At 31.0% G+C, this 27369-nt stretch overlaps 2 protein-coding genes across 2 annotated transcripts; both read left to right on the plus strand.

The window, feature by feature from the left end:
* Window positions 1-14853: 14853 nt before the first annotated feature.
* On the plus strand, window positions 14854-16525 carry LOC101888326 (DNA polymerase delta subunit 3). The gene is made up of 2 exons (XM_005190141.4): window positions 14854-15272; window positions 15335-16525. The coding sequence occupies exons 1-2, from the start codon at window positions 14964-14966 to the stop codon at window positions 16325-16327; spliced, it is 1302 nt and encodes a 433-aa protein (XP_005190198.2). The 5' UTR covers window positions 14854-14963; the 3' UTR covers window positions 16328-16525.
* Window positions 16526-17808: 1283 nt separating this feature from the next.
* LOC131807135 (beta-1,4-glucuronyltransferase 1-like) lies at window positions 17809-22816 on the plus strand. The gene is made up of 6 exons (XM_059132152.1): window positions 17809-17894; window positions 17996-18412; window positions 18481-18944; window positions 19017-19445; window positions 21099-21408; window positions 21472-22816. Exons 2-6 carry the CDS (start codon window positions 18176-18178, stop codon window positions 21667-21669), a joined length of 1638 nt encoding a protein of 545 aa, XP_058988135.1. The 5' UTR covers window positions 17809-17894; window positions 17996-18175; the 3' UTR covers window positions 21670-22816.
* Window positions 22817-27369: the final 4553 nt, after the last annotated feature.

Below are 27369 nucleotides of genomic sequence, written 5' to 3' on the forward strand. Positions count from 1 at the left end.
TAATTTTTTTTATTCCCCTAAATATACTTTAAATAAAATTTTACTTTTTTTAATTTAACTTATTTTTTTAAATTTTAAAATAAAAATTTTTAAAGAAAATTAACTTAATTTTTTTTCTAAAAGAATTTTAATTTAAAAAAAATAGTTTTTTTTTATGAAATTTAAAATTAATTTCAAAGGTTTTTTTTTCTAAAAATGTTTAAATAAATTTTTATTTGATTTTGATAGATTTTTTTTTTTTTGTAATTCCATTACATTTTTTAAAGCAATTTTAATTTAAATTTTCTTAAAAAAAATTAATTTAAACGTGCTGTAAAAAATGTAAATGGAATTACAAAAAAAATCAATTTTAAATGGATTTTTTTAAGAAAATTTAAATTAAAATATTTTTTCTAAAGAAATTTAAATTAATTTTCTTTTATTATTTAAGAAATTTAAATTCTTTTAAGAAATTTAAAATATTTTTCTTAAGAATTTTAATAAATATATTTCAAATAAAATTTTACTTTTTTTATTTAACTTAATTTTTTTTAAATTTTAAAATAAAAATTTTTAAAGAAAAATTAACTTAATTTTTTTTCTAAAAGAATTTTAATTTAAAAAAAATAGTTTTTTATGAAATTTAAAATTAATTTCAAAGGTTTTTATTTCTAAAAAATGTTTTAAATAAATTTTATTTTTTATATCCGCTTGTTTTTTCTTAATTCCACGCTTAAGAAAAATTAAAAAAGAATTCGCCTTTAATGTATTAAAAATAAATAAAATAAAATAAATATAGCATTGTCACCTTGATCTAAAAATTCTGCCTTGAGGCCACACATTTCCCCTTCCCCGTGAGTGTGTCTTTTTTATTTATTTTTTTGGAGAAACAACATCCGTTCCTTTCAATTTCTAATTTTTTAAATAAATTTCCAAATAAACACAAGTGTTTTTTTTTTTTGGCAAATAATAACATTTTTCATAAACGTAATATTTGAAAATATGGTTTGATAAGGAAACAACAACAACACACAAATCTATTTGAATAAATATGTTCGGTGTGTGCATTTGAGCTTTATTCTATACTTCCGTTCCAATTTCCATTCACCGGTTGTTCAATTGTTTTTTTAAAAAAATAGAAATTGTTTGGACAACTGAAAATGTGAAGAGAAAAACCAATAATATTTATTTTGATAAAAATAATAAAAAAAAAAATTGAACAAAAAATGGGATTAAATCGGGGCAGGGTTTTTATTGCTTCAATGGAAAATAATTTTTCAAATAGTTGAGAATATTCAAATTTTTCTTTTTTGGATATTTTAAAAATTATTTTTATTTAAGTATTTTCCAAAATAAAAATGATTTTTACATTCTTTTTTTTAATTTTATTGAATGAAAGAAAAAAATGTCAAAAATAGCATCAAATTTTAGAATAAGTTCCGATTTTTTTCGAATTGGTCACCTTTGACACGAATTATAGCCTTCAAATGACCATTGAAATCGTCACACGCTCCGTGACGGGCCAACCTTGCTTTCCAAAATACTCCAGACACAATATAATCCAACGGATTTGTATCCGAGTTTTTTTGGTGGCCATTTTGTGCTGGAAATGAAGCGAGCAACCTTATTTGTAACCATTCTTATTTGTAACCATCCTGTTGGAATGTCCAAGGTCTGCGGCCAAAATGTTTGCGTGGCCCCAAGGCTTTAATACACCCTCCAGAATATTTTCGCGATAATATTCGGCATTTATTCAAGATGCCACGGTCGATTAATACGAGCGAGGAGAGCGACCATCGGCTGTTTGTGGCATAAAAATTGAGAAACTGACTTGATATGATAATTTTTCTTCAGTATAACAGTTTATTCTAAAGTTGTTATACTCTTCAAAATCATAAACTCATCAAATAGTTGGTAAATACATTTATTTAGCTAAAATTATGTTTGTATAACAGTTTTTTCTCTCAGTATAACACTTACCGAAAAAACTGTTATACAAAAAAAAAATTGCCAAAATACATATAAAATAGTTAAAATGGCTAACTTATTGCATAAAATTGAGAAATTTAATAGATTTTGATAATTGTTCTTCAGTATAACAGTTTCTTTTGAAGTATACAGTTTCTTTTGAAGCTGTTATACACTTTAAAATTAAAAAAAAATCATATAATTATTACTAAATACATTGATTTGCCAGAAATTGTGTTGTATAAACAGTTTTTGTTCCGGTATAACAGTACCAAAAAACTGTTATACTAGTGAAAAAAAACGTGAAAAAAGCGTAATAGTTAAAATTATTCTTTTTTATAATTTTTAAAAATCATTTTTTACAGATTTAGGCTATTTATTGCATAAAATTGAGAAATTTGATAGATACTGATAATTTTTCTTCAGTATAACAGTTTATTTTGAAGCTGTTACATACTAAAAGCAAAAAAAAACTCATGAAATAGTTGGTAAATGCATTATTTGGCTAAACTTGTGTTATATAACAGTTTTTGTTCCAGTATAACAGTTACCAAAAACTGTTATACTAGAGAAAAATTACCAAAATCTCTGGCAAGTAAACACGAAATTCTCACCAAATGCTTTTTATGCTTGTAAACAATTACTGGAATAATTTTAACAGATGTCGGACGAGTGGCTTGGAAATGAAGTGGTTGCAGTTTTTTCATCTCACCCTGTATATAAAATTTAATGCACAAAACTAATAACTTTCAATTTCAATTTATTTTTCAAACATTTGCACACTAGCTGAGTTTGAAATCACGCAACATTGGCATAGAAATAAATCACAAAAAAATCAAAAAAAAAAATTGGACAACAATACGTCATGAAAAAATGAACTAGAGCAGCAAATGAAAGTAAATGGGAAATTGCACGCAATATTCAATTTAATGAAAGTTGTTGTTGGAGATTTTTTCTCTAAATCAAAAAAAAAAATATGAAATTAGAGAATTAAATTAATTTTGAGTTTTAAATGGGCATAGTTTAGATTTTCATATTATTTCTGGGATTCTTAGAGTGAATTCATATAGCAATGCTATGCGATTTCTATAGCCATGGAAAAAAGTGAAATTAAAAAAATGGAAATTGTGAATAAAAACTGGGACTTGTGTATTTTGAAGATACCAAAAAATAAAAAAATTATAAAAAAATCTGGGAAGTAAAAACAGTGCGGATTTTTTGAAATATATTTTTTAAGGGAATATCGGGGGTAAATTTTTGAAATATATTTTTTGGGGATGGATTTTTTTTAAATATTCTTTGAAAAAATATTTTTTAAAGCCACGTTTGTCATTTCTTTGAAAAATATTTTTTTTAAAAAATCCAGGTTTGCAATTTTTTTGAAAAAAATATTTTTTTTTTTAAAAAATCCACGTTTGTCATTTCTTTGAAAAAAATATTTTTTTTTTTTAAAAATCCACGTTTGTCATTTCTTTGAAATAATATTTTTTTTAAAAAATCCACGTTTGCTATTTCTATGAAAAAATATTATTCTAAAAAAATCCACGTTTGAAAAATATCTTTTTTAAAAAGCCACGTTTGCTATCACTTTATAAAAATATTTAAAAAAAAAATAAACGTTTGCTATTTCTTTGAGAACACATTTTTTAAATCCACATTTGCTATTTCTTTGAAAAAATATTTTTTTAAAAATCCACGTTTGCTATTTCTTTGAAAAAATATCTTTTTTAAAAATCCATGTTTGCTATCACTTTATAAAATATTTAAAAAAAAATAAACGTTTGCTATTTCTTTGAGAACACATTTTTTTAAATCCACATTTGCTATTTCTTTGAAAAAATATTTTTTTTAAAAAACCCACGTTTTCCATTTCTCTGAAAAAATATTTTAAAAAATCCACGTTTGCTTTTTCTTTGTAAAAAAATATTTTTTTAAAAATCCACTCTAGGTTTTTCTTTGAAGAAATATTTTTTTAAAAAAAATCCACGTTTGCTATTTCTTCGAAAAAATATATTTTTAAAAAAAATCCACGTACATCGGGGGTACATTTTTTGAAATAAATTTTTCGGGGATGGAATTTTTTTAAATATTCTTTGAAAAAATATTTTTAAAAACAAAACCACGTTTGCCATTTTTTTGAAAAAATATTTTTTTTAAAAAATCTACGTTTGCCATTTATTGAAAAATATTTTTTTAAAAAATCCACGTTTGCCATTTCTTCGAAAAAATATATTTAAAAAAAAAATCCACGTTTGTCATTTCTTTAAAAAATATTTTTTTAAAAAAAAAATCCACGTTTGTCTATTCTTTAAAAAAATCCACGTACATCGGGGGTACATTTTTGAAATATATTTTTCGGGGATGCATTTTTTTTAAATATTCTTTGAAAAAAATTTAAAAACAAAACACGTTTGTCATTTCTTTGAAAAAATATTTTTTTAAAAATCCACACTAGGTTTTCTTTGAAGAAATATTTTTTTAAAAAATCCACGTTTGCTATTCTTTGAAAAAAAAAAAAAATTAAAATCAACGTTTGCTATTTCTTTAAGAAATTAACCTTTGCCATTTATAAAAATATTTTTTTTTAAATAAATGTTTGCACTTTTTGAAAAAATATTTTTTTTTAAATAAATTAACCTATTTTTTGAAATAATATATATTTTTAAAAAATCTACGTCTGGTATTCTTTGAAAAAAAAATATATTTTTTTTAAATAAATGTTTGCAATTTTTTGAAAAAATATTTTTTTAAATAAATTAACCTTTGCTATTTTTTGAAATAATATATATTTTATAAAATCTACGTTTAGTATTTCTTTGAAAAAAATATATTTTTTTAAAAAATCCACCTTTCTATTTCTTCGAAAAAATATTTTTTTAAAAAATCCACGTTTCTATTTCTTCGAAAAAAATATTTTTTTAAATAAACGTTTGCTATTTTTTGAAAAAATATTTTTTTAATTTACGTTTGATATCTTTGAAAAAAATATTTAAATTTACTTTTGCTATTTCCTTAAAAAATATTTTTAAAAAATCCACGTTTTGCCATTTCTTTGAAAAATATTTTTTTTTTTAAATCTACGTTTGCTATTTTTTGAAAAAATATTTTTTTTAAAAAGTGTACGTTTCCTTTTTTTTGAAAAAAATATTTTTTTTAAAAAGTGTACGTTTGCTACTCCTTCGAAAATATCTTTTTTGCTATTACTTTGAAAAAATATTAAAAAAACACGTTTCCTATTTCTTTAAAAGATTATATTTTTTAAAGAACCTCGTTAGCCTTTTAGAAAAAATATTTTTTTTTTTGAAACCCTCGTTTGCTATTATTATTATTATTATTTTTTTTTTTTTTTTTTTTGTAAAAGATCCTTGTTTGCAATTTTTTAAAACAACCATTTTTAAAAAAATTTCGCATGTAGATTTTTCATTATTTATTTATATATTTAATTATTTTTTTTTTTTTTTTTTTTTTTGATATCCTTTTTCTCTAAATCAAAAAACAAAAAAAAATAGAGAATTAAGTAAATTTAGAATTTAATATTTTTCTGGCATTCTTAGAGTCAGTCTCAAATGCGGAATTTTAAAAGCTTAATTTTGAGAGTGTTCAGAAACCCCTGAACTGGGCCATGCTGTAACAGTTTGTTTTGATGATTCATTAAAATTATCATATTTTTCAACTTAAAATAGCTAAATGTTATATTATCTGAGAATAATAGATGATTTTTATGTCAAAAATTCCGAAAAACAAATATTCAGCCCTATCATTGATATCCGCGGAGAATTCTTTTCGTACGGAGAGCATTTTTCTAGAGTGATCATGCCATTCAATCAAAAATAAGTGGGGAGAAATAATTTGCGAAGATGGCAACGCGAATGGTTGTTTTTCGTGCCTTGTGTACCCTATATGTGGTGGTGGAAATTTATGCAAATTTGAAGTGCTTTGTTTTTTTTTTTTTTTTTGTAAAAATTCAGATATTTGTATAAAAAAGTGTAGTATTAAACAATTAATTTTGTGGTGTAGGTAACACGAGGAGTGGGATTTTTGTGCCATATGTTTTTAATTTCGTTTTGTGGCTCTACATTAATTTCCTTGCCACCATAAATATTGGTTCTTTCATACTAACACATGTATGGAGTGGGTGATAAGCCAAGTAAACAACATGTTTACATGTAGGCATCTGCATGCGTGTGCTTGAGTGCGGAGAGCATTTTTCTGAGTGATCATGCCATTCAATCAAAAATAAGTGAGGAGAAATAATTTGCGAAGATGGCAACGCGAATGACTGTTTTTCGTAACTTGTGTACCCTATATGGCAACACGAATGGTTGTTTTTCGTAACTTGTGTACCCTATATGGCAACGCCATGGTTGTTTTTCGCGCCTTGTATACACTACATGTTGTGGCAATTGATGCAAAATTTGAAGTGTTTTGTTTTTTTTTTATAAAAATGCAGATATTTGAATAAAAAAATGTATGGTATTATTATTCAAATATATATGTTGTTCCTTGGCTAATTTCCATATTCGGATTAATGACCTTCTCCCTCGAAATTTTTAATTTCGGTTTTGTGGCTCTACATTAATTTCCCTGTCTCCATAAATAATGGTTGGATTTACATACATACTAACACATGTAGATGAGGGATTAAGTAAAGTAAACGCATATTTATATGGATCTGTAAGCATCTGTGTGCGTGTGTGTTTTATAAATGGCAATTGAAACCGCAATGCATTAAAATCAAACCACAAAAAGTTATAGCAAAACACACACACACACATACATATATTCGTATCCAAATCATGAATCATATCCTTCGGCCATAAAATCGATTATATGGTAGAGCCAAAGGGTCTCCAAAGGCTGGTTGTCTAATAAAAGACGGGTCAGAGTATGAGATACTCAAAGCAAGCAACCGAGACCTCAGATGTACATTTTTAGAGAGCCAGCTTCTTCTATGTATAGTCCGGTTCTTAAAGAGCCAACTGCTCCCTCGATTTTTGTCATTTTTAGAAATTTACCAATTTTTCAAAAATGTGGGTTAGCCTTAGAAGCCAGCTGTTTAATAGCAAGGGACTCAGCGTGCCCAGATATTCATAGGGTATAGGGATCAGACATATCAGTCCTTTTAGTTACGGTTTCAAAGGCCACCTGCTATTGTTATACCCTCAGCCATATGGCTAAATAGGGCATATAACGTTTGATACGGTCAAAATGGGCCTCATCGAAATAATTTTACGCCTCTTTGAACCAAATCCATTCCAGGACATTTGGAGACGATTTGTTCCAAACTTGGTACATCGTTATATTATTGTCAAACTTAGATTGAGTTCGGAGATGGGCAATATTGGTCCAATCCTTCGGGTACCTACCACACAAAATGTCTATATTTTGAAAGAAAATCATCTACTGCACAGAAAGAAAAAGGATAGTCCGATTTTGCTCCAACTTTGCAAATCCTAATATTTGCATCAGTGCTAGGTCAGGCGCGAAAATGGACAATATCGGTGCACTCCTTCAAGTACCTCCCCCACAAAGGGTCTTTGGAATAATTATAACTCTTAAAAAAGTGTGATGAAAGAGTCCGATTGTCTTTTAATTTCACACATTCCAATAATTTTATTAGCCCAAGGTCTGGTGCGAAAATGGAATATAACGGTCCATTCCTTCTGGTACCTCCCTCACAAAGAGTAAAACTTTTGAATATTCATGAGGCTCATAAAACGCGAGATGAACCTCCGATTCCTTTCAAACTTGGCACATCTCAATATTTCCATTAACACAAGATCTGTTATAAAGATGGTGGAGATCGCACCATTCCTTCTGGTACCTCCCCCACAAAAGGGTCAAAGTTTGAATAAACAAAACGATCATAATATCCGAAATAAGCATACGGTTGTCTTCATATTTTACACATCCCATTATTTCTACTAACACAAGATCTGCTGTGAAGATGGAATATATCGGACCACTCCTTCTGGTACCTCCCTCACAAAGGGGTAAAAAATTTGAATAACTATGAAGCTCATAAAACGTGAAATTAATATCCGATTCCATTCAAACTTGGCACGTATCAATATTTCCATCAACTCAAGATCTGTTATAAAGATGGTAGAGATCGGACCATTTCTTCGGGTACCTGCCCCACAAAGGGTCAACATTTTGAATAACCAAAACGATTATAAAATCCGAAATAAGCATCCCGTTCTCTTCAAATTTCACGCCATACAATATTTTTACTAACACAAATTCTTCTGTGAAGATGGAATATATCGGTCCACAGCTTCTGGTACCTCCCCCACAAAGGGTCAAATTTTGGAATAGCCATGAAGCTCATAAAACGCGAAATTAATATCCGATTCGATCCAAATTTGACACATCTCAATATTTCCATCAAGACATGATCTGCTATAAAGGCGGTAGAGATCGGACCATTCCTTCTTGTACCTCCCCCACAAAGGCTCACCATTTTATCTCATCTAAATTGAAGGCCAAACCTGGCACGTCGCAATATTTATATCATATTTATTTAGTTCCAACACGAAATGGACAATATTGGTCCATTCGTTCGGAACCTAATCCATAGAGGGTCCGCAATTTGAATAATAATAGCAGAAGTCAAAATATATTTAATAATCGAACATTGGCTGAGGGTATACATGTGTTGGCAATTCCGACATATACTTTTAATTTGTTTATAATTTATGTTTGAAATTTCAAAATTTCAAACTTTGCCAAGAGGTCTCAGAACATCAACTATCCAGCAGAAGAGATTAACAACTTAATAGTAAAGAATACAGAACTAATCTATCAAGTAGTAAATATTACATTTCTAAATTAAATTTTAGGAATATAATAAAAATATATACCCTATGGGATCTCCGACAAATTCTTCGAGACGTATGCCAACGAAATTTAAAAAAATAATATAACATCGCCCACCACTGCTGCCCATTTTGTGATGGGGCATATCAAAATCCCATCAATGTGTGTTGTCACCTCATGCCCCTCTTAGCCAAAACTCTCTCTCTCTCTTCCCATTTAAGTCTCATTTTTCATTTTCACCTTAACCAACACATTGTCGTCTTTCCTTTTTGATTTCCTTTATCCCCTTTCGGCATTCATTTAGCCAAGCACTTCCTATATCCGTTCGAAGGAAGGAAACTGAAAACAACAAAAATAAAGGAACTACATGCAATTTTTTTCTTCTTAGGCCTCCTCCATATGTACGTATGTATGTATCTCATTCACTCACTGGCTTGTGGGCATTTTAAGGCTGCGACCACAAAAACTCATCATAAATATTGTATTTTCTGCGAAAAATAGATGGATTTTATTTAAGAATTCCAAAAAAGGGATTTTTTTCTTAAGGAGAGTATTTTTCTTGAGAGATCATTGCTTGAATCAAGAATAAGTGAGGAGAAAGCAATTTGCGAAGATGGCAACGCGAATGGTTGTTTTTCGTACCTTGTGTACCCTACATGCTGGCTAAATGGATGTAAATTTCAAGTGCTTTTGGTTTTTTATAAAAATAAAGATATTTAAATGAACAAATTGATAGTATTAGGATTCGAATATATGTGTTGGGTGCTAATAGGCCTGTGGACCAAGATATATGTTTAAAAATACGATATTGAACTAAAAAAGGAAGGTGAAAACAAAAACATGAAGGAACTACGTTTTTTCTCCTGTCTTGTTGTCATTATTAAGCTACGGCCGCAAAAACTCATAAATGTTGGATTTTCTTAAAAATTAAAGATGGATTTAAAAAATCAAAAAATAAATATTTGGCCCTATAGTTGATGTCTATGCGTGTTTATTGAGAGATCAGTGTTTTAAACAAGAATGAGTAAGGAGAGAGCAATTTGCGAAGATGGCAACGCGAATGGTTGTTTTTCGTACCTTGTGTACCCTACATGCTGGGGAAATTGATGCAAATTGGAAGACCATTTTTCTTAAGAGATCATGCCATTCAATCAAGAATGAGTGAGGAGAAACAATTAGCGAAGATGGCAACGCCAATGGTTGTTTTTCGCACCTTGTGTACCCTACATGTTGTAGAAATTAATGTAAAATGTGAAGTACTTTTGGTTTTTTATAAAATGAAGATATTTGAATAAAAAATAAAGTATTAGGATTCTAATATATATATTGGGTGCTAATAGCCCTGTGGACCAAGATATATGTTTAAAAATACGATATTGAACTAAAAAAGGAAAGTGAAAGCAAAAACTAATGGAGCTACATTTTTTTCTCCTGTCTTGTGGTCATTATAAGGCTACGACCACAAAAAAAACTCATAAATGCTGTATTTTCTTCAAATTAAAAATGGAATTAAAATATCAAAAAATAAATATTTGGCCCTATAGTTGATGTCTATGCGTGTTTCTTGAGAGATCAGTGTTTTAAACAAGAATGAGTGAGGAGAAAGCAATTTGCGAAGATGGCAACGCCAATGGTTGTTTTTCGTACCTTGTGTGCCCTACATGTTGTGGCAAATGATGTAAATTTAAAGTGCTTTTTATAAAAATGAAGATATTTGAACGATAACTTATTGTATTAGGATTCAAATATATGTGCTGGGTACCAACATACCTGTAGACCAACATGGATGTCTAAAAATACGATTTTGAACTAAGAAAGAAACGTGAAAACAACAATGAAATAAAGGAACTACAATTGTGGAAAAACTCATCATAAATGATGTATTGTCTAAAAATTATAGATGAGTTTTATTTAAAAATTCAAAAAAAACAATTATTCGGTCTTACCATTTATGTCCGTGCAGAGTTCTATTGCTACGGAGAGCATTTTTCTGGAGAGATCATCCCATTCAATCAAGAATGAGTAGTGAGAAACAATTTGCGAAGATGGCAACGCCAATGGTTGTTTTTCGTACCTTGTGTACCCTACATGTTGTGGAAATTAATGCAAAATGTGAAGTGCTTTTGGTTTTTTTTATAGAAATTAGGATATGTGATTGAAAAAATGTATAGTATTAGGATTCGAATATGTCTGGGGGATGTTTATAAAACTGTAGACCAACATAGAAGTTTAAAAATACGCTCTTGATTGGTCAAATTCTCCTATGTTTCTTGGACAGTTGTTTTTTTAATTATTGAAATATTTTAGAAAAATCCAACGTCCCTGTCGCTTTTTAAAATATTAAAAAAAAACACGTTAGTTGTGGTCCATTAAATTATTTTCAATAAATCGAGGTAATTTTTGTATTATTGCTACGGAGAGCATTTTGCTTGAGAGATCATGCCATTCAATCAAGAATAAGTGGGGTAAAATATTTTGCAAAGATGGCAATGCGAGTAATTGTTTTTCGAGCCTGGTGAACCCTATTGACTGCCCAAATTTTTAAACATACTATCTTGATCTGTTAATTTTACTGGATTCTTTTTCTGGATTCTTTTTCAATTTTTTTGTAGTGAAATACAAAAAAAAAGTGTAGATTAATGAATAGTTGAAAATATGGGCAGATGATGGTGTTTTTTTATAAATAAAAAACATTTTTTTTAAATATGTTTCTCCTTTCAATTTTTTAGTCTGAAAAGTGCAAAAGTGGGTGAATTTTCACTGCATTAATCGGAGTGAATCCAATCAACACAATAATAAATATCCACGAAAAATTCCTTTTCATGGGTGTAGAATTAACCCGTGAAAAGGAATTTTCTCGAGAGATAATTTCTCCAATCATTAATAACTAAAGGAAAATATTTTCCAAAGATGGCAAGGCGAAAGGGGTCTTTTTTGTATCTCGTGTACCCTTTTGCAATTGGCGCATATTTGACGTGATTTTGTTTTTTAAGAAATTATTTGGCAACGCGAATTGGGTCTTTTTCGTACCTCGTGTACCCTTTTGTTGTGCCAATTGCCGCATACTTTAAATGATTTTGTTTTTTTTTTTTATATAAAAATTTAAGCAATTTAAATAAAATATTTTTATGGAGGGTATATTAACTTTGTCTTTCCGTTTGTAACACCTCGAAGAATACATTTTAGATTCCACAAAGTATATATTCTCTTGATCAGCATAAAATTCTATGTCGATTGAGCGATGTTCGTCCCTCTGCGGAAATCACTCTAGCTTCCGAACGAAATGAAGTAGATTGATAACATTTCACTGAAATGTATATTATGTCTGCAGGACTTTTGGTATTGCAAAATGGGCCATGTAGGTCCACGTTTTGGTATAGCCCCCATATAAGATACCTCCCGAAATTCGGTACTTTGTTAATTTTAGCGACATTATTCACCGGAATTATTTCAAATTTGGTATTTAAAGTTCGTAGTGGGTACTACAGCCTATGACAAAAAATTATCTGTGCAGGTTCACGTCTTCATATAGCCCCCATATAACGGTATCTCGCTATATTCGGTATTTTGATGATTCTAGCGACATTATTCACCGGAATTGTTTTAAATTTGGTATTTGAAGTTCGTAATGGATACTGCAGCCAAATTTAGAAAATTGTCTGTGCAAGTCCACGCCTTTATATAGCCCCCATTTACGGTACCTCCCTAAATTCGGTATTTTGATGACTTTAGCGAATTTATTCACCGGAATTGTTTCAAATTTGGTATTTGAAGTTCGTAATGGGTAATAAAGCCTATGACAGAAATTGTCTGTGCAGGTCCACGCCTTCGTATAGCCCCCATATAACGATACCTCCCGATATTCGGTACTTTGTTGATTTTAGCGACATTATTTTTTTTCGCATTTGAATATTGTAATGGCTTATGGCAAAAGTTGTCGACCTCGTATAGAGCCTAATATAACATCTACATTCCGAATTTTTAAAATTTTAACAGAATTTTTAACGGATTTTTTTTTTTTTAATTTCAAAAATTCGTTGCGAATGGTAGAGGGTATTCCAAACTCGGCCCGGCCGAACTTACAGCATTTTTACTTGTTTTTATCAAAATAAAGGAATTATATAAAAAAAACTTGATTTCTAAAATTTTTAATTTCCAAAATTCTAATTTTTTTTTTGTTTTTTTTTTTGTTTTCAAAAATTCTGAAAAATTTATTTTACAATAATTTTTTTTTTGCAATTTTTAACAATATTTATCTTTTGTTACTCCTTCCAATAAAAAATATTGAATTTTGCAAAAAAAAAAAACACCTATTATACCTCCACACATATGATGTCGATGATGATTCTCATTTCCGCTCCCTGCCACCCATCCGCCGACTGGCTACGGCTTAGCTGGTGATGATTATGTGCATTTTGGGATGGTTTATGTTCTGTGTAATTTGTTTGAAATGTTATTCCTCATCAAATATTTAAATATTCGAATAAATTGTTGGGCCTCAAACGATGACGATGAATAAACGAAAAATAGTGGCATGAGCGGGGTACGTGTCAGGAAAAAAAAATTGGGAACAATCGGGAAATAAAAGAAATATTTTTTTGGTAAACTATTTTTCCAAAAAAATTATCTCGATTTTTTGAAAAAAAAAAATATTTGTTTGAGGCGTTTTTGTAGAAAAATGTTTTGAAAGGAATATTCATGGAAATATTTTCTTTTTATGAATTGCATATTTTTCCAAAAAATTTTCTCGATTTTTTGAAAAAAAAAATTTTTCTCGATTTTTTGAAAAAAAATTTTTTTGAAAGGAATATTTATGCCTTTTGATTTTTTCAAATATTTTTCAAACAACCTCACGGAGTTCTTAAAAAAACGTTTTTTTTTTATTTTTTTTTACTTATTTTTATTTTATTATTTTTATTTTATTATTATTTTTTTATTTTTTAATTTTTTTTATTTATTTATTTTTTTTTTTTTTGTTCCCAAAATTATGCTTGCCCGAATTTGTTTTATCATTGAAATACCTTTGCGTGTTGTTTTTATTTTTTTCGAGCATTTTAATTGTTGTTTAATTTTGTGAGTGTGCCCTCAGAAAAAAATTTAAATAAAAAAAATCCAAAACAATAATATTTTTATATAATCATTGAATGAAGTGCAGAAAAAAAACCATTCCCAAGAATTGCTTCAATGCCTGAGGTCCAAGTGATGGACAGCTGCGACGACAACGAAGACGATGAGTGGCAGAATTTTTATTTAAGCCAAGACTTAAATTACATCAATGGAATACAAATCACCTTTGCTTGCGAACACGTTTTGGATTTTGGCACCCATTTCCCCCTACCCCTACCCTTCACACAATTGAAAACACAAAATTCACATTTTTGTGTGCGGTAGATAGGTTATTTGTTGCCTTCGGGCCATTGACAACAAGCCCAACATAAAATTGCCGTTAAAAAAATATTATTACCGGCTGCTGAAATTAACCTTAATTTTCTTCTCTTATTTTATTGAGATTTTTTTTTTTTTTTTTTTTTTTTTTGAATTGTACTTTTGGTTTGGCTATTGTGTGTGAATCACGCAAAAACAAAACAAGAACACAATAAAGACTTTTAAAAACGTGCCAAGAAAACAATTAAAATCATTGCCTCAAAAGATATAATTATGTTAAGAGATTTATTTCAATTGTTTGATCTGTTGTTGGAATTCACATTAATGAGTGGTTCTTGAAACAATACTGAAAAAAAATGGTGGTCCCTGGAAGAGCATTGTTAAAACAATACATTTATTGGTATTGAATTTCATGCTGGCAGCCTTTAAAAAGTATTCCAATAACTCGTATTTTCCCCCTAATATTCCTTATATTCAAAAAATATTTAAAATTTTATACAAATTTACCTTATTTCCCCCCTTAACAAAGCACTTCCGTTCGCTTTTAGTGCAAAAGCCGCTGATTTCACTTTCAACGGCGTTAAAAAGTTTGCGTTATTGGCAGTGGAGTGCAGTCCGGCAACACTGTTCCGCTATGGCAGAGCTCTCTAGATCGCCATGCAGAGATGTGTAAAAGAGTACTTAATCATACGACAGCTGTTACATTTATCGATCTACGATTCCCTAATACAATTGTTTGCCCGCTTTTTGCACATTCCATTGCTAAAACGATTTAATTTTTCATAAAAAAGCCGGGAATTTCCGCAATTACCATGGGTTCTATAAAACTCAAAGAAGACCTTAAAAATTGTTTGATAAATTTCGATCGTAAAGTTCTAATAACCCAACTCCTGGATGACTACAAAGTGGAACACAAGGAGGCCGACAAAATTGTGGCAGATTTTGTACAGGAACAGGAAAAGAAACAAAAATTGAAATATGAAAAATTCTATGTGGTGCATGGTAAACAGCAAAAGGAGGATAAACAAATTAAGGAGATCTATAAAATTGTTGAGGAGGGCAAGTTGAAGGAATGGCTGAAGAAATTGAAAAATGTCCAGTCGCTGTTGTATGCGGTCGAGGTAAGTTGTCAACAAAATAATCACACCTTTAAAAACTAATTGGGGTTCTACTACCTCCATAGATTGCTGGTGGCGCAAAAACTCCGGCAGCCATTTTCAAGCCCATGAGTATTGAGGAGGGTGTTAAGCTAAAGCAAAGGGCCGGTACCAAAGCTGCTGCGGCAAATGGCACTACAACCTCCGAAAACAAGCCAACCACCTCAAAACCCCCGGAAAAGAAGGAAATAAAACAAGAAGTTAAGAAACCCACAAATGATGTGTCCAACAAAACCTCTGCCCCTGATACCAAAAAGTCCACACAAAAAACACCCACAAAATCACCCACCACCACCACCAAGGCCAACAAAAAAGGAGGCATTAATAGTTTCTTTAGCTCGGCTGCCAAGAAAACGGAAGACTCCAATGACACAAAACCCCCAGCATCGGGGGTGGTGAAACCCCCCACACCCAAGAAAATGCAAGACTTCTTCAAAAAACAAACCGAAAAACCCAAACCAGCCGTTGAAGCAATTAAAAAACCAACAGCCAATACCTCCGTACAACTCTTCGACGATGAGGATGACGATGAAGAAAATAAAAATGAATCATCGGATGAGGAGGAAAAATTGGAAGCTCTCAAGCGCGATATTATTTCCTCGGATGTGGAAATGAATGCCGATGATGATGATGGTGATGAGGCGGCTAAACCTAGCACCTCCAAACGTCGGCGCATCATTGATTCCGACGATGATGATGAGATTGAAGAGCAACCTGCTGTGAAACAAGAAAAACTCGATACAAGCGCTGTGCAGGAAGACGAAGAAGAGGCAAATGTTTCGAAATCTGAAACATTTTTAGATGAAGATGGTTTTGTTATAACCAAGAAACCAAAGCAAAAGGCACAACCGGCCAAAAGGAAGTCACCATCAGCGGCTAGTGTTAAGGCCTCACCGGCCAAGAAAACCTCACCTAGTGAATCGAAGAAAACATCACCGAAATCATCGGGTAAAGGTGCCGCAGCCGCCACCACCAAAGGAAAACAATCTAATATTATGAGTTTCTTTGGGAAGAAATAATCCACCAACATGTCCTATAACGTGGATGTTATATAAAGTAATAAAATGCATGGGAACATAGGATCATTTGGAGAATTACTTATATTTTTTATGTTTGGAAGTCTGAACTAGTTTTAGTTGTATTAAATGCCTATATTGTTTTCCAAATCTTTCAATAATTAAATTTGTCACGAAAGAATATAAATATCTTTATTATAGAATAAGAATAAATACATAAATAAACTAATATAGAACTATAAATGTGGATTTTTGAAATATTTTCAGGACTTTCTATTCCAATTTGTAGATATATATTTTTTCAGGTCCATCCAAGGGTCAATCAAACTATAAATGTGGATTTTTTTTAACAATTTTATTAAGGGAGATTTGCTAATATTGAGATTTGCATGAAAAAGTGGAACTTGGACCAGAAACCTCAAAAAAAAAAACAAGAGATAGCATGGTATGACGAGTATGTCAAGAAGCGCATCTATTTAAAATATATTTTCCCGAGGAGATAAACTATTTACTGGGACAACGAAGCCCCGGCTGATTTGTTAGGAAATTGAAACCAAAACTTCAAAAAAAAAAAAAAAAAAAAACGAAAATCGGGAGGCGCCTTTGTTTGGGGACTATATTAAAAAGGGGACCGACATTAAAACTTTTTTGATCAGTAGAGACTCCGATATGTGAAAAAAGTTGTAACTTTTGGAAAAATATCTGGAGGATCCCTTATATGGGGATTTTACTAAAAATGGACCCATGAAAATCAGTTGAAATGGTTGCATATATACAAAGTGGATCTTCCATAGAGAATGCATTTAATTCAATAGAAAATTGGTCCAAAAAACCCCAATATCTCGAAAATTTGGAAAAGCTGTTATGTAGGGGCTGTACCTAAACGTTGATCGATATATTCCATTTCATCCTTCATATCCTAGAAACAATGTCCGTGCATAGAATTTTATGCTTATCTTAATATACATACATATGTATGTATAAGTCTCCTTAGGAGACTTTACTTTTCACTATTTTCTTTGAAAAAATTCGCGCCATAGTCAAAAACGAATCATTTTTCTTTTAAACAACTGACCACCATCATTTTATCACTGAATTCACAAGAAATAAAGTATTATGATTAGGCATGCTCACTAGCATCCGTTTTTGTTGTTGTTTTTGTAACAATAAATGTCTTGCATTTCTTTTTAATTCATAACTGTCGTTCTTTAGCAAAGGGGCAATAAAAACTCTCACCATTAAACTCTTTCGGTATGAGCATCACTGGATTAGGATAAAAACAAAAGAGAGAGAGAGAGAGAGAGTAACAGCATTCATTGAATGGTCCCCCCTCTTTGTCAAATGGAGCCTATGACGTCTGTGTATTAACAGCTGATCTAGAATGGTTTTGATGCTACTGTATGTTGTTGTTGTTGTATTGTTCCCCTTTTATCTAATCATGACTTTTGTTTACATTGTTTTACCGTTATCAAGTTGATACATTCAAATTGTTTACATGTCATTTTTGTCGCATTTCCTACGAAATTACTTAACAGAGTTGTTGTGTGCCGCGTCTCGTCTACTGCGAGGAGTACGCATTTAAGTTTTAAAGATTTTTTTTATTAAAAACTAATCCCAAGTAGAGTTAATTTCTTCTAATCTGTGATTATCTTTTTTCTTATTTCTTTATAGTTTAATTTTTGTTTTACTTCGCTTATAAAAGCCATCATTTACAATTCTTCCAAAGGCGAGAAGGAGGAAGAAGTTTAACCAAACAACACAAAGTTTCATTAAAGCCGTGCCCTCACAAACAGCTTCAAAATTACTTACAAAACTTTAAATTCCACACCCACAATTGAAAACGCATTTAAAATGCGTTTCGAACCACTGGGCCAGAAAATGTTTACACGACGAAATTGGTTGCTGCGCTGCAGTATACTCATCAATATTGCTGTGATTTTATATATCTGCAGTCATCTTATGATTGGAAATCGTTATACCCTGACGTCGGGTTCACAGTTTGTGATACAGGAACAGCCCAGCAGTGCCATGCAGCAGCAGCAGCAGCAAGCTGAAAGGGGCATGGTGAGGGAAGCATTGGCCAAAATGGTAAGTATTGTGTAAATATTTCTCTCATTTAAATGCCTAACTTCCGTTTTTAAATTTTGAATTTACAGGAAATGCTTGAAGAAAAACAAGAAGTTCCCAAGCCTCCCAGTGAAACTAAGGCTGACATAAGCGGCAACAGTGGTGGCGGTAGTTCTCATGACCTACAACAGCCGCCAGTTAAAGATGCCGATGCACCCCCTGAAATGGATCCCGATATTGGTGATCCAGCCAATGTCATTGGCAATATTGGCAGCAGCAATGCCGCCAATAGCAATTTTGTAAATAACACAAATGCTGCCGATCCAAACTATTTGGTGGGCGGCGATGAAAAAGACTTTGACGAGCGCTTGCGTAGCATATTGAAATGCCACGATAAAGCGTATGAGGCCGAGACTCTACAACGTGGAGATTTTTGGGTCTTAAAGAATTATGTTCGGGCCGAACATGGTGAACTGAAGTGCCATGAATCCATTACCTATACCACACATGCAGATTATACGTTTTTAGATAATCTGATACCATTGTTGGAAAGGTAAACGCAACACAAAACACAAACCACATCAACAAAAACAAATTTACCTTACCTCCTCCTTCTTTTTTTTAGATGGAATGCTCCCATCAGCATAGCCATGCATGCACCCGGCACCGACTTCCAACCAACATTGGATTCCATAAAATATCTAAGAGACTGCTTGCCCAATAGTAATTTAGTGCGCATGTATGCCACTTTCCATATATATTTTAGTACCAAACATATCCCCAAAACGATACCCAAGTATTATGATGCTCTTAAGATGGGCTATAATTGTACGCTGCCGGCGCCCTATGTCAATGTGACATCGGGCCATTTGTATAAGACGCAAAAGAAGCTGTTGTACCCGGTCAATGTGGGTCGCAATATTGCCCGTGATGCTGCCATAACACATTTCATATTGGCCAGCGATATTGAGTTGTATCCAAATCCGGGTTTGGTGAAGAAATTCCTTGAAATGATTGCCCGCAATGAGCCTTATTTGAATAGAAAAGCACCGCGGTGAGTTGAAGAAATTTATGTTTTTTTTAGATCCCAATTTCCAAGGAAAATAGTTGTAATTACGGCATTTTAGGGCTCGTAAGAATTTTCAATGATCTTCGGTATTTAGATACTTATTTTATTCCGTTTTTTAAATTTATTTATTTAAAATTATATTTATTTATTTCTTTATTTTATTTCAATTTACTTTATTTATATTTTCTTCATACCCTCCACCATAGTACTTTAGACCCCACAAAGAATATAAATTCTTGATCAGTTTAAAATTCTATGTCGATCTGGCGACGTCCGTCCGTCTGTGGAAATCACTCTAGCCTACGAACGAAATGAAGTAGGTTGATAAAATTGTACTCAAATATATATTATGTCTGCAGGACTTTTTGAATTGAACATGGGCCATGTAGGTCCACGTTTCGGTATTCGGTATTTTTTTGATTTTAGCGACATTATTCACCGGAAATGTCTCAAATTTGGTATTTGAAGTTCTTAATGGATACTACAACCTATGACAGAAAATTGTCTGAGCAGGTCCACGTCTTCGTATAGCCCCCATATAACGGCACCTCCCGATATTCGGTATTTTGATGATCTTTAGCAACATTATTCATCGGAAATGTCTCAAATTTGGCATTTGAAGTTAATAATGGATACTACAGCCTATGACAGATGATTGTTCGTGCAGGTCCACGATTTCATATAGCCCCCATATAACGGCACCTCCCGATATTCGGTATTTTGATGATCTTTAGCAACATTATTTACCGGAATTGTTTCATATTTGATATTTGAAGTTCATAATGGATACTACAGCCTATGACAGAAAGCTGTCCGAGCAGGTCCACGTCTTCATATAGCTTTCGTATAACGGTACCTCGCGATATTCGGTATTTCGATGATTTTTGCGACATTATTCACCGGAAATGTCTCAAATTTGGTATTTGAAGTTCATAATGGATACTAAAGCCAATGGCAGAAAAATGTCTGTGCAGGTCCACGTCTTCGTTTAGCCCCCATATTACGGTACCTCCCGATATTCGGTATTTTGATGATTTTAGCGATATTATTCACCGGAAATGTCTCAAATTTGGTATTTGAAGTTCATAATGGATACTAAAGCCAATGGCAGAAAAATGTCTGTGCAGGTCCACGTCTTCGTTTAGCCCCCATATTACGGTACCTCCCGATATTCGGTATTTTGATGATTTTAGCGATATTATTCACCGGAAATGTCTCAAGTCAAGCCTATGACAGAAAATTGTCCGCGCAGGTCTATGCCTTCGTAGCTCCCGATATTAGTTATTTTGACGATTTTAGCCACCTTTTTCACCGATTTTTTTCAAGTTTCGCATTTTAATATTGTAATGGCTTCTGACAAAAGTTGCCTATGCAATGCCGACCCCAATATAACGGCTACATTCGGTATTTTTCAGATTTTAACCGAAATTTTAACGGAATTTTTTTTTTGAAAATTTCAAATTTCATTTTTTTTTTAAATTTTAATTTTTAATTTTTTTGAAAACTTCAAATTTCAAATTTTTTTGAAAATTTCAATTTCAAATTTGAATATTCAAAGTTCGGCCCGGTCGACCTTACAGATTTTTTACTTGTTTATTTGCTATTTGATATTAATTGTGTCTCTTCTCATTTCCTTAGTGTTTTCCCCCTGTCCATTTTTGAAGTGGAGGACAGCAGTCCTGTGCCCCATGACAAAACCGAATTACAAGAGTTCCTGCGCTCGGGCAAAGCCATACCATTCCACAAACGTGTCTGTGCCAGCTGTCACGGCGTACCCAAATCCAAGGAATGGATGGCTGCCAACGAAACTGACGAATTAAGTGTCTTCCATATTGGAAAGCGAACCGGTTACTTTGTACACTGGGAACCAATTTATATAGGAACCAATGCCGAGCCCCACTATGACGAGCGTCTGAGTTGGGAGGGCAAAAGTGATAAAATGACACAGGTGAGTGGGAAATAATTTCATTATTTTTTTATTATTTTAAAACATATCTCTTTGTTGTTTTAGGGCTATGCCTTATGTGTCCTAGACTATGAATTTCATATACTAGACAATGCCTTTTTGGTCCACAAACCCGGCATAAAGGTACTCAAAAAAGACACCCGTCGTGCCATGCTGGCCGGCAAAACCAATCAGCTGATACGTAAAATCATCTATCCCGAATTGAAAATTATGTATGGCACACGTACTGGCTGCGCCGTATAGTGGTTAGTTAAGCATAAAAGTTGAAAAACTTTTCATGCTGTTAGTACTGCTACTCAGTTGTCATCATCGAAGTCGTCATCCACATCTACATCATCATCCTCATCATCCTCTTCATCCTTAACATATAGAATATGGAATTGTAAATCCCTTTTCGAGTTGAGCAACAATTTTGGTGGATGGTGGAAACGTACAAACTTCCTGTGGTATTTATGGCGTTTCTGGGATTAGAATTTTGGAGCGTTTATTTCAATTACTTTTCGTTAAGTTTTTTTTGTTAAGATTGACAATTTAAAGTTTAATTTTGATATTAATGGCGCATTTATTTCAAATGTAATCCATACTTGCAAAACATTCCTTTAACGATTTGAGAAAAAGTTTTTTAAAATTTACACGAATATCTTGCCAAACACAAATTGGCAATATTCACACAAACAGATGATGTTATAGATTGTCAAAAGAAATATTTTGAAGAATTTATTTGACTTTAGTTTGCATTTAAACTGAATTTTGCTAATCCTAGTTGTTTGTTTTAAGACCTAAAGTTTATGAACCTTTTAGAAGCAACCCTTAAATTTAATATTAAACCTAAACTGGAATTGTCAATCTCTTTGCCAATTAATATGTTATTTCTTCATATATAAAAAAAACAACAACAACAACAATTGCGAAAAGGGACATAATTTATTTTTATAAATCTTAAAAAGAAACTTAAATATAATTACCAAACAAAACAAGTACTAACGAAATACAAATTGTTGAATATTGAATTCCAAACAAAAAAACAAACAAAAAAATATTTTTGTAAACAAAAAGAACTTAGAAATTAATTTAAATTACATTGCAAATGAATGTAAAGAGATAGAAGAGAAATTTTAATGCCACAAAAAAAGAAAATGAAAAGAAAACATGGAAAATGAAAAGAAAACCCCATTCTAGTAGCCATACTGTGAAAGTGTTGAATAGAAAAACCCAAACCAAGCTTCAAATAGCAATAGTAGTTTTGAAACCAACATGTCACAAAAATCAATCACACACACACAACAGTTTTTCAAATTGGCTATAAATGTAAAATTATTAAAAAAAAAAATAATTACCGCAGAATTATTCTAATTTTTTGTTATGAGAAAATTGAAGGACCAAAAAACAAACTAAAAGAACGAATGTATACATTTTTCTTGTGGTATTTGTAATATATAAATATTTTTTTGAGAATTCTTTAAGAATTCTTTTCAATGAAAATTTATAGAAATTGTATTTTTTTATGTTCACATCGGTTTTTGAAGTAATTTTCCTCAATTTACGTTTCCTTTCTTCTTTAGTTTAATTAGTATTTTGTTTTTTCTTTTTTCATTTTAATTTTAGTTTAATTATTATTTTGTATTATTTATTTATGTTATTAAAACAAAAAAACAAACACCAACAATGAACTATTGAAATACAGAAAAGACATCACAGAGAACATACAACACACACATATACACATATATTTTATACGTTTACAATTGGAAATCAAGGGATATTCTGAAATGTTATCAAATCACTATTCAATGTAAGTTTTAAACTCCTTTTAGGTTTTTTTTTTTAAATTAAAAGTCAATGATTATTCTTCTGGAAAAAGTAATCGTGGAACTTGCAATTGAAAACAAATTAAATTTTATTATAAAAAAAAAAATAAGGATGGTGGTCGATTTCCTAATTGAAAATCAATCGATTATCTAATTTGAAATCAGTGGAAGTATAATTAAACAAAAGAAAAACAAACAATTTTCTAATTTGAAATCAGTTGAAGTAAATGCAAACAGGAGAATTTCTTTTCTTATAAAAATTATCTGATAGACCAATCGATTTCCTAAAAGAAGAACCATTTCAATCTTATAAAAGATCAATGGAATTTTTTGTCAGAAATCAGTTGATGTATAATTAAACAATAGAAAATCAATCGATTCTCTAATTTGAAGTAAATTTAAAAAAAATTCTATATTGAAATCAATTTACATAAAAATTCCTGTATAAAATCATTCAAAAAGGCTAGGTCTTTAGGAAACGTTTTCTCCTCCAAATTGAATATTTTAAAAAGAAAGCCCCCACAAGAAATTTCATTAGAAAAAATACATTTTTGGGGGTCATTCCAATTCAGGGATAACATACCTTCTAAAGATAGGCCGAAAATTCGATTCAGAGCCACGAGGAGTCCAAAATGACTTCTGTCCAAAATCAAAATCCAAAATGACTTCTCACCAAATTCAATATTCTTAGTCATCCTTCTGTTTTTTTTTTAAATAACTGCGAAGAAGTTCCCATAAATATTCCTTTCAGTTTTCCATATCAAGATCATCTTTTAGAAGAGAATATTTTTTGCTCCAAAAGAAAAAACATATTTCGCTTCTCAAAAATTTCCAACCTCACAACCCAAAGACTTTTCAAAATAAAATCAAAAACGTCGAAGTCCAATATTGCCAGATATCATATTGATGATTATACCCTACACCACCACAAGGTCAAAAGGTAACGAGATTGACCTATAGTTCCACAGAATCAGATTATGAGTCGACGTATGCATGCCCGTGCGTCCGTCTGTGCATTCAGTTTTGAAAACAAAGTACAGGTCCCATTTATTGCCCGATCCAGATGAAATTTTGCTCAAATCATTTGTTTGACCCAAGGACGAACCCTATAGAAATTGAAGATAATCGCTCAGAATTTAGATATATCTAAATATATATCTTCGTCCGACTTGTCTTTTGAGTTTATCTTTCTCAGCCGTAATATGCACTCGGTAGTACGATATTTGGGGGAAATATATCAAAAACAGCTCAGAAATCCCCACGCCAAATTTTATCGAGATCGCTTTAGATTTGGATATAGTTCCCATACATATCTTCGTCCGATTTGCCTTTTATTGGGCACCAAACGTATAATATCAGCCCAAATGGGATGGAATTTCGTACTTAAGACCAAATTGAGTCTAGAGACAAGTATGTCAAATTTGTTGAGAATCGGTTCAGATATAGCTATAGCTCCCACATATACTGTTCATCCAATTTGTTGAGTTTGACCTGCACAGCCATAATATGCACTCGGTAGTAACGATATTTGGGGGAAATAAATCAAATACAGCTCAGAAATTCCCTTTGCCAAATTTTATCGAGATCGGTTCAGATTTGGAAATAGCTTCCATGCATATCATTATCTGATTTCAAATTAATTTTGCACCAAATGGGTAATACAAGCCTGCATTGAAAAGGAGCTTGAAGATGATATCAATAAGTATCCCTCCTTTCAGATATGATTATAATAAGTATTTTAATGGTTAACTAAAGGGCGGCTCTTAAAAAAGGTATTTTTGGGGTCTAATTAAAAATCTGACATTTTTTTTTTTTTTTTTTTTTTGAATAAAAATTCCACTTTTTGGGGACTAATTAAAGATGCAAGAATTTTTTTTAAGCCATTTATTGCAGAAATATTTTTTTCTCTGCAGAAAAAGAGGCCTTCTCCATGATACTTATAGCGGGTCAGTGGAATTTTTATTCTCGAAAAAAAAAATTTCAGATAAATTAAAGTGTCTCAAACATCTTCTGTTAGGAGGCTTCAATTTTTATTGTGAATTTCAAAACCATGCTCTCATGTCTTCAATTGCAAGTTCTTCTGATATTTTTGGTGAGATATAAAAAGTGATCACTGTTTTCTATCCTTTTTTTAAATTTCAAAAACTTCCTTCCTTCCTTTGCTTTTTCACCTCCAACTTGATTTCAATACATTACAGTCCATATTCTTCGTACACATAAACATACACACATATATTTTGTTCCTAATACTAACTACAACACTTGATAATTTTCACATAATTTTCAATTTCCAATTAGGAGACTATATTAACAACTGAAAATAATACTAAAACAAACACAATTTAATAAAAATGAAAAAAAAAACATCATTAAATGAAATTAATTTTTTTAAGCTGGAAAAACGTGATATTTGTACTAGTTCTTAAACATAAATTTCTTGGTCAAATCCAGAAATAAAAAAAAAAAAAACACAACAACAAAAAACCTAAAAAAATAAAGAAAATCGTAAACGAAAAAAAAACACAGAAGAAAAATAAGTGAATAGCGTTTAAGTTTTAGTTTTTTAAGACAACAACAAATAAGAAAAAAAAAAACAAAAACCTTGAAAAGCAAATAGATTTTTAAGAGCAATACAAAGCAAGAAAACAGAGATAGAGAAACGTTTTAAAACCATTGCACATTTTATAATTTGTATTACTAAAGGGAGAATCCTAAAAAAAAACAAAAAATCTTAAAATTAAAATGAAATTGCAAATCTATATACTATAATTTCATTTACACTTTTACTATATAAAAAACGGAATGCTATTAAAAAACATAATTCTTTGTAAATAAGTAAATACTTATCTAAAAAAAGAAAATCTATATATTTTTAAAATTTCAAAAAATCTTGAATTGAAAGAAAACGTTTATTTTTTCGGTGGTAGGTTATTTATTGTTTTTAATTTGTAAAATCAAAATCCATTTTAATATGGTAATACATCCACACTAGAAGACTTTCAGCAATAAGCTTTTCTTTCTCTCTTCCTCTTAAAGAAAATGTAATAAAAAACAATTATTGAAAAATAAATTTGAAAATTAATTTAATAATATGAAGAATTAAAATGGAAACAATATGAGAAACATAAGTGTGGGGGCCCTTTGAAACATGTGAAAGTTTGAAATAGTCTTCTTCTTTGAGAAGGTATTCTGGGAAGAGCTCCATCGACTCATAAACAAAATCTGAAACATAAATTAGAACACTCCGGGACGTTTGAAAATTTCAAATTATGTTTCAGAAACAAAATGTGAAATATAAGTGAGGGTATTCCAGGTCGTTTGAAAATGTTGATTCTTTCCACGTTTTCATGTAGGACCCATATCACGGTAACTCCCAGTATTTTGAGGATTTAAGCAATATTTTTCACCGGAATTGATTCAAATTTGATACTTGAATTGCGTAATTGGTACTACAGTCTAAGACAAAAAATCGAGTCCAAACCTTCGTATATCCCCCATTAAACGATACCTCCCTATATTAGGTATTTTGATGATTTTTGCGACACTTTTTTTACCGGAATTGTTTCAAATTTCGTATTGAAAGATCGTAGTTGTTTCTACGACCTATAACAAAAAATCGCGTATGCAGGTTTTCGTCTTCGTATAACCCCATACCAATATCTCCCAATATTCGGTATTTGATTTTAACGGTATTATTCACCAGAACTATTTCAAATTTCGGAAATGATGTTCGTAATGGGTTCTACAGACTATATTAAAAAATTACTTATGAAGCCAAACGTCTTCGTATAGCCGCCATATAATTTAATTTGGGAGGTATTTTTTACGGATTTTTTTTTTTTGAAAAATTTCAAGTTCGTTCAAAATTGTGGAGGGTATTAAAAAGTTCGGTCCGGCAAAAGTAAGCTGCTTTTTACTTGTTTTTTTGAGAATGTATTTTGGTATTCGATGATAAGGTCCCTTGGCCATCTTCTATTTAAAAAAAAAAACAACTCTTTCATCAATTTTTTTTTTAAATTTTCCAAGAATATTTCTCAGCTATGGAGGCTCCTCGACACTTTTGTTTCCAAAATCCAGATTAAGAAATAAAAATAAAGTAATAAATAAATAATATTAATTAAAAATTTAATGATAC

The sequence above is a fragment of the Musca domestica genome, unplaced genomic scaffold, assembly GCF_030504385.1.
Source record: "Musca domestica strain aabys unplaced genomic scaffold, Musca_domestica.polishedcontigs.V.1.1 110, whole genome shotgun sequence".
Classification (NCBI taxonomy): Eukaryota; Metazoa; Arthropoda; class Insecta; order Diptera; family Muscidae; genus Musca; species Musca domestica.

Bases quoted from the DNA above. Each gene is read 5' to 3' on its own strand.
- LOC131807135 (XM_059132152.1), top strand. From the start codon at position 18,176: ATGCGTTTCGAACCACTGGGCCAGAAAATGTTTACACGACGAAATTGG. The intron at 18,413-18,480 runs GTAAGTATTGTG...TTGAATTTACAG, and splicing joins GGGAAGCATTGGCCAAAATG to GAAATGCTTGAAGAAAAACA. The intron at 19,446-21,098 runs GTGAGTTGAAGA...TCATTTCCTTAG, and splicing joins TTGAATAGAAAAGCACCGCG to TGTTTTCCCCCTGTCCATTT.
- LOC101888326 (XM_005190141.4), top strand. From the start codon at position 14,964: ATGGGTTCTATAAAACTCAAAGAAGACCTTAAAAATTGTTTGATAAAT. The intron at 15,273-15,334 runs GTAAGTTGTCAA...CTACCTCCATAG, and splicing joins CGCTGTTGTATGCGGTCGAG to ATTGCTGGTGGCGCAAAAAC.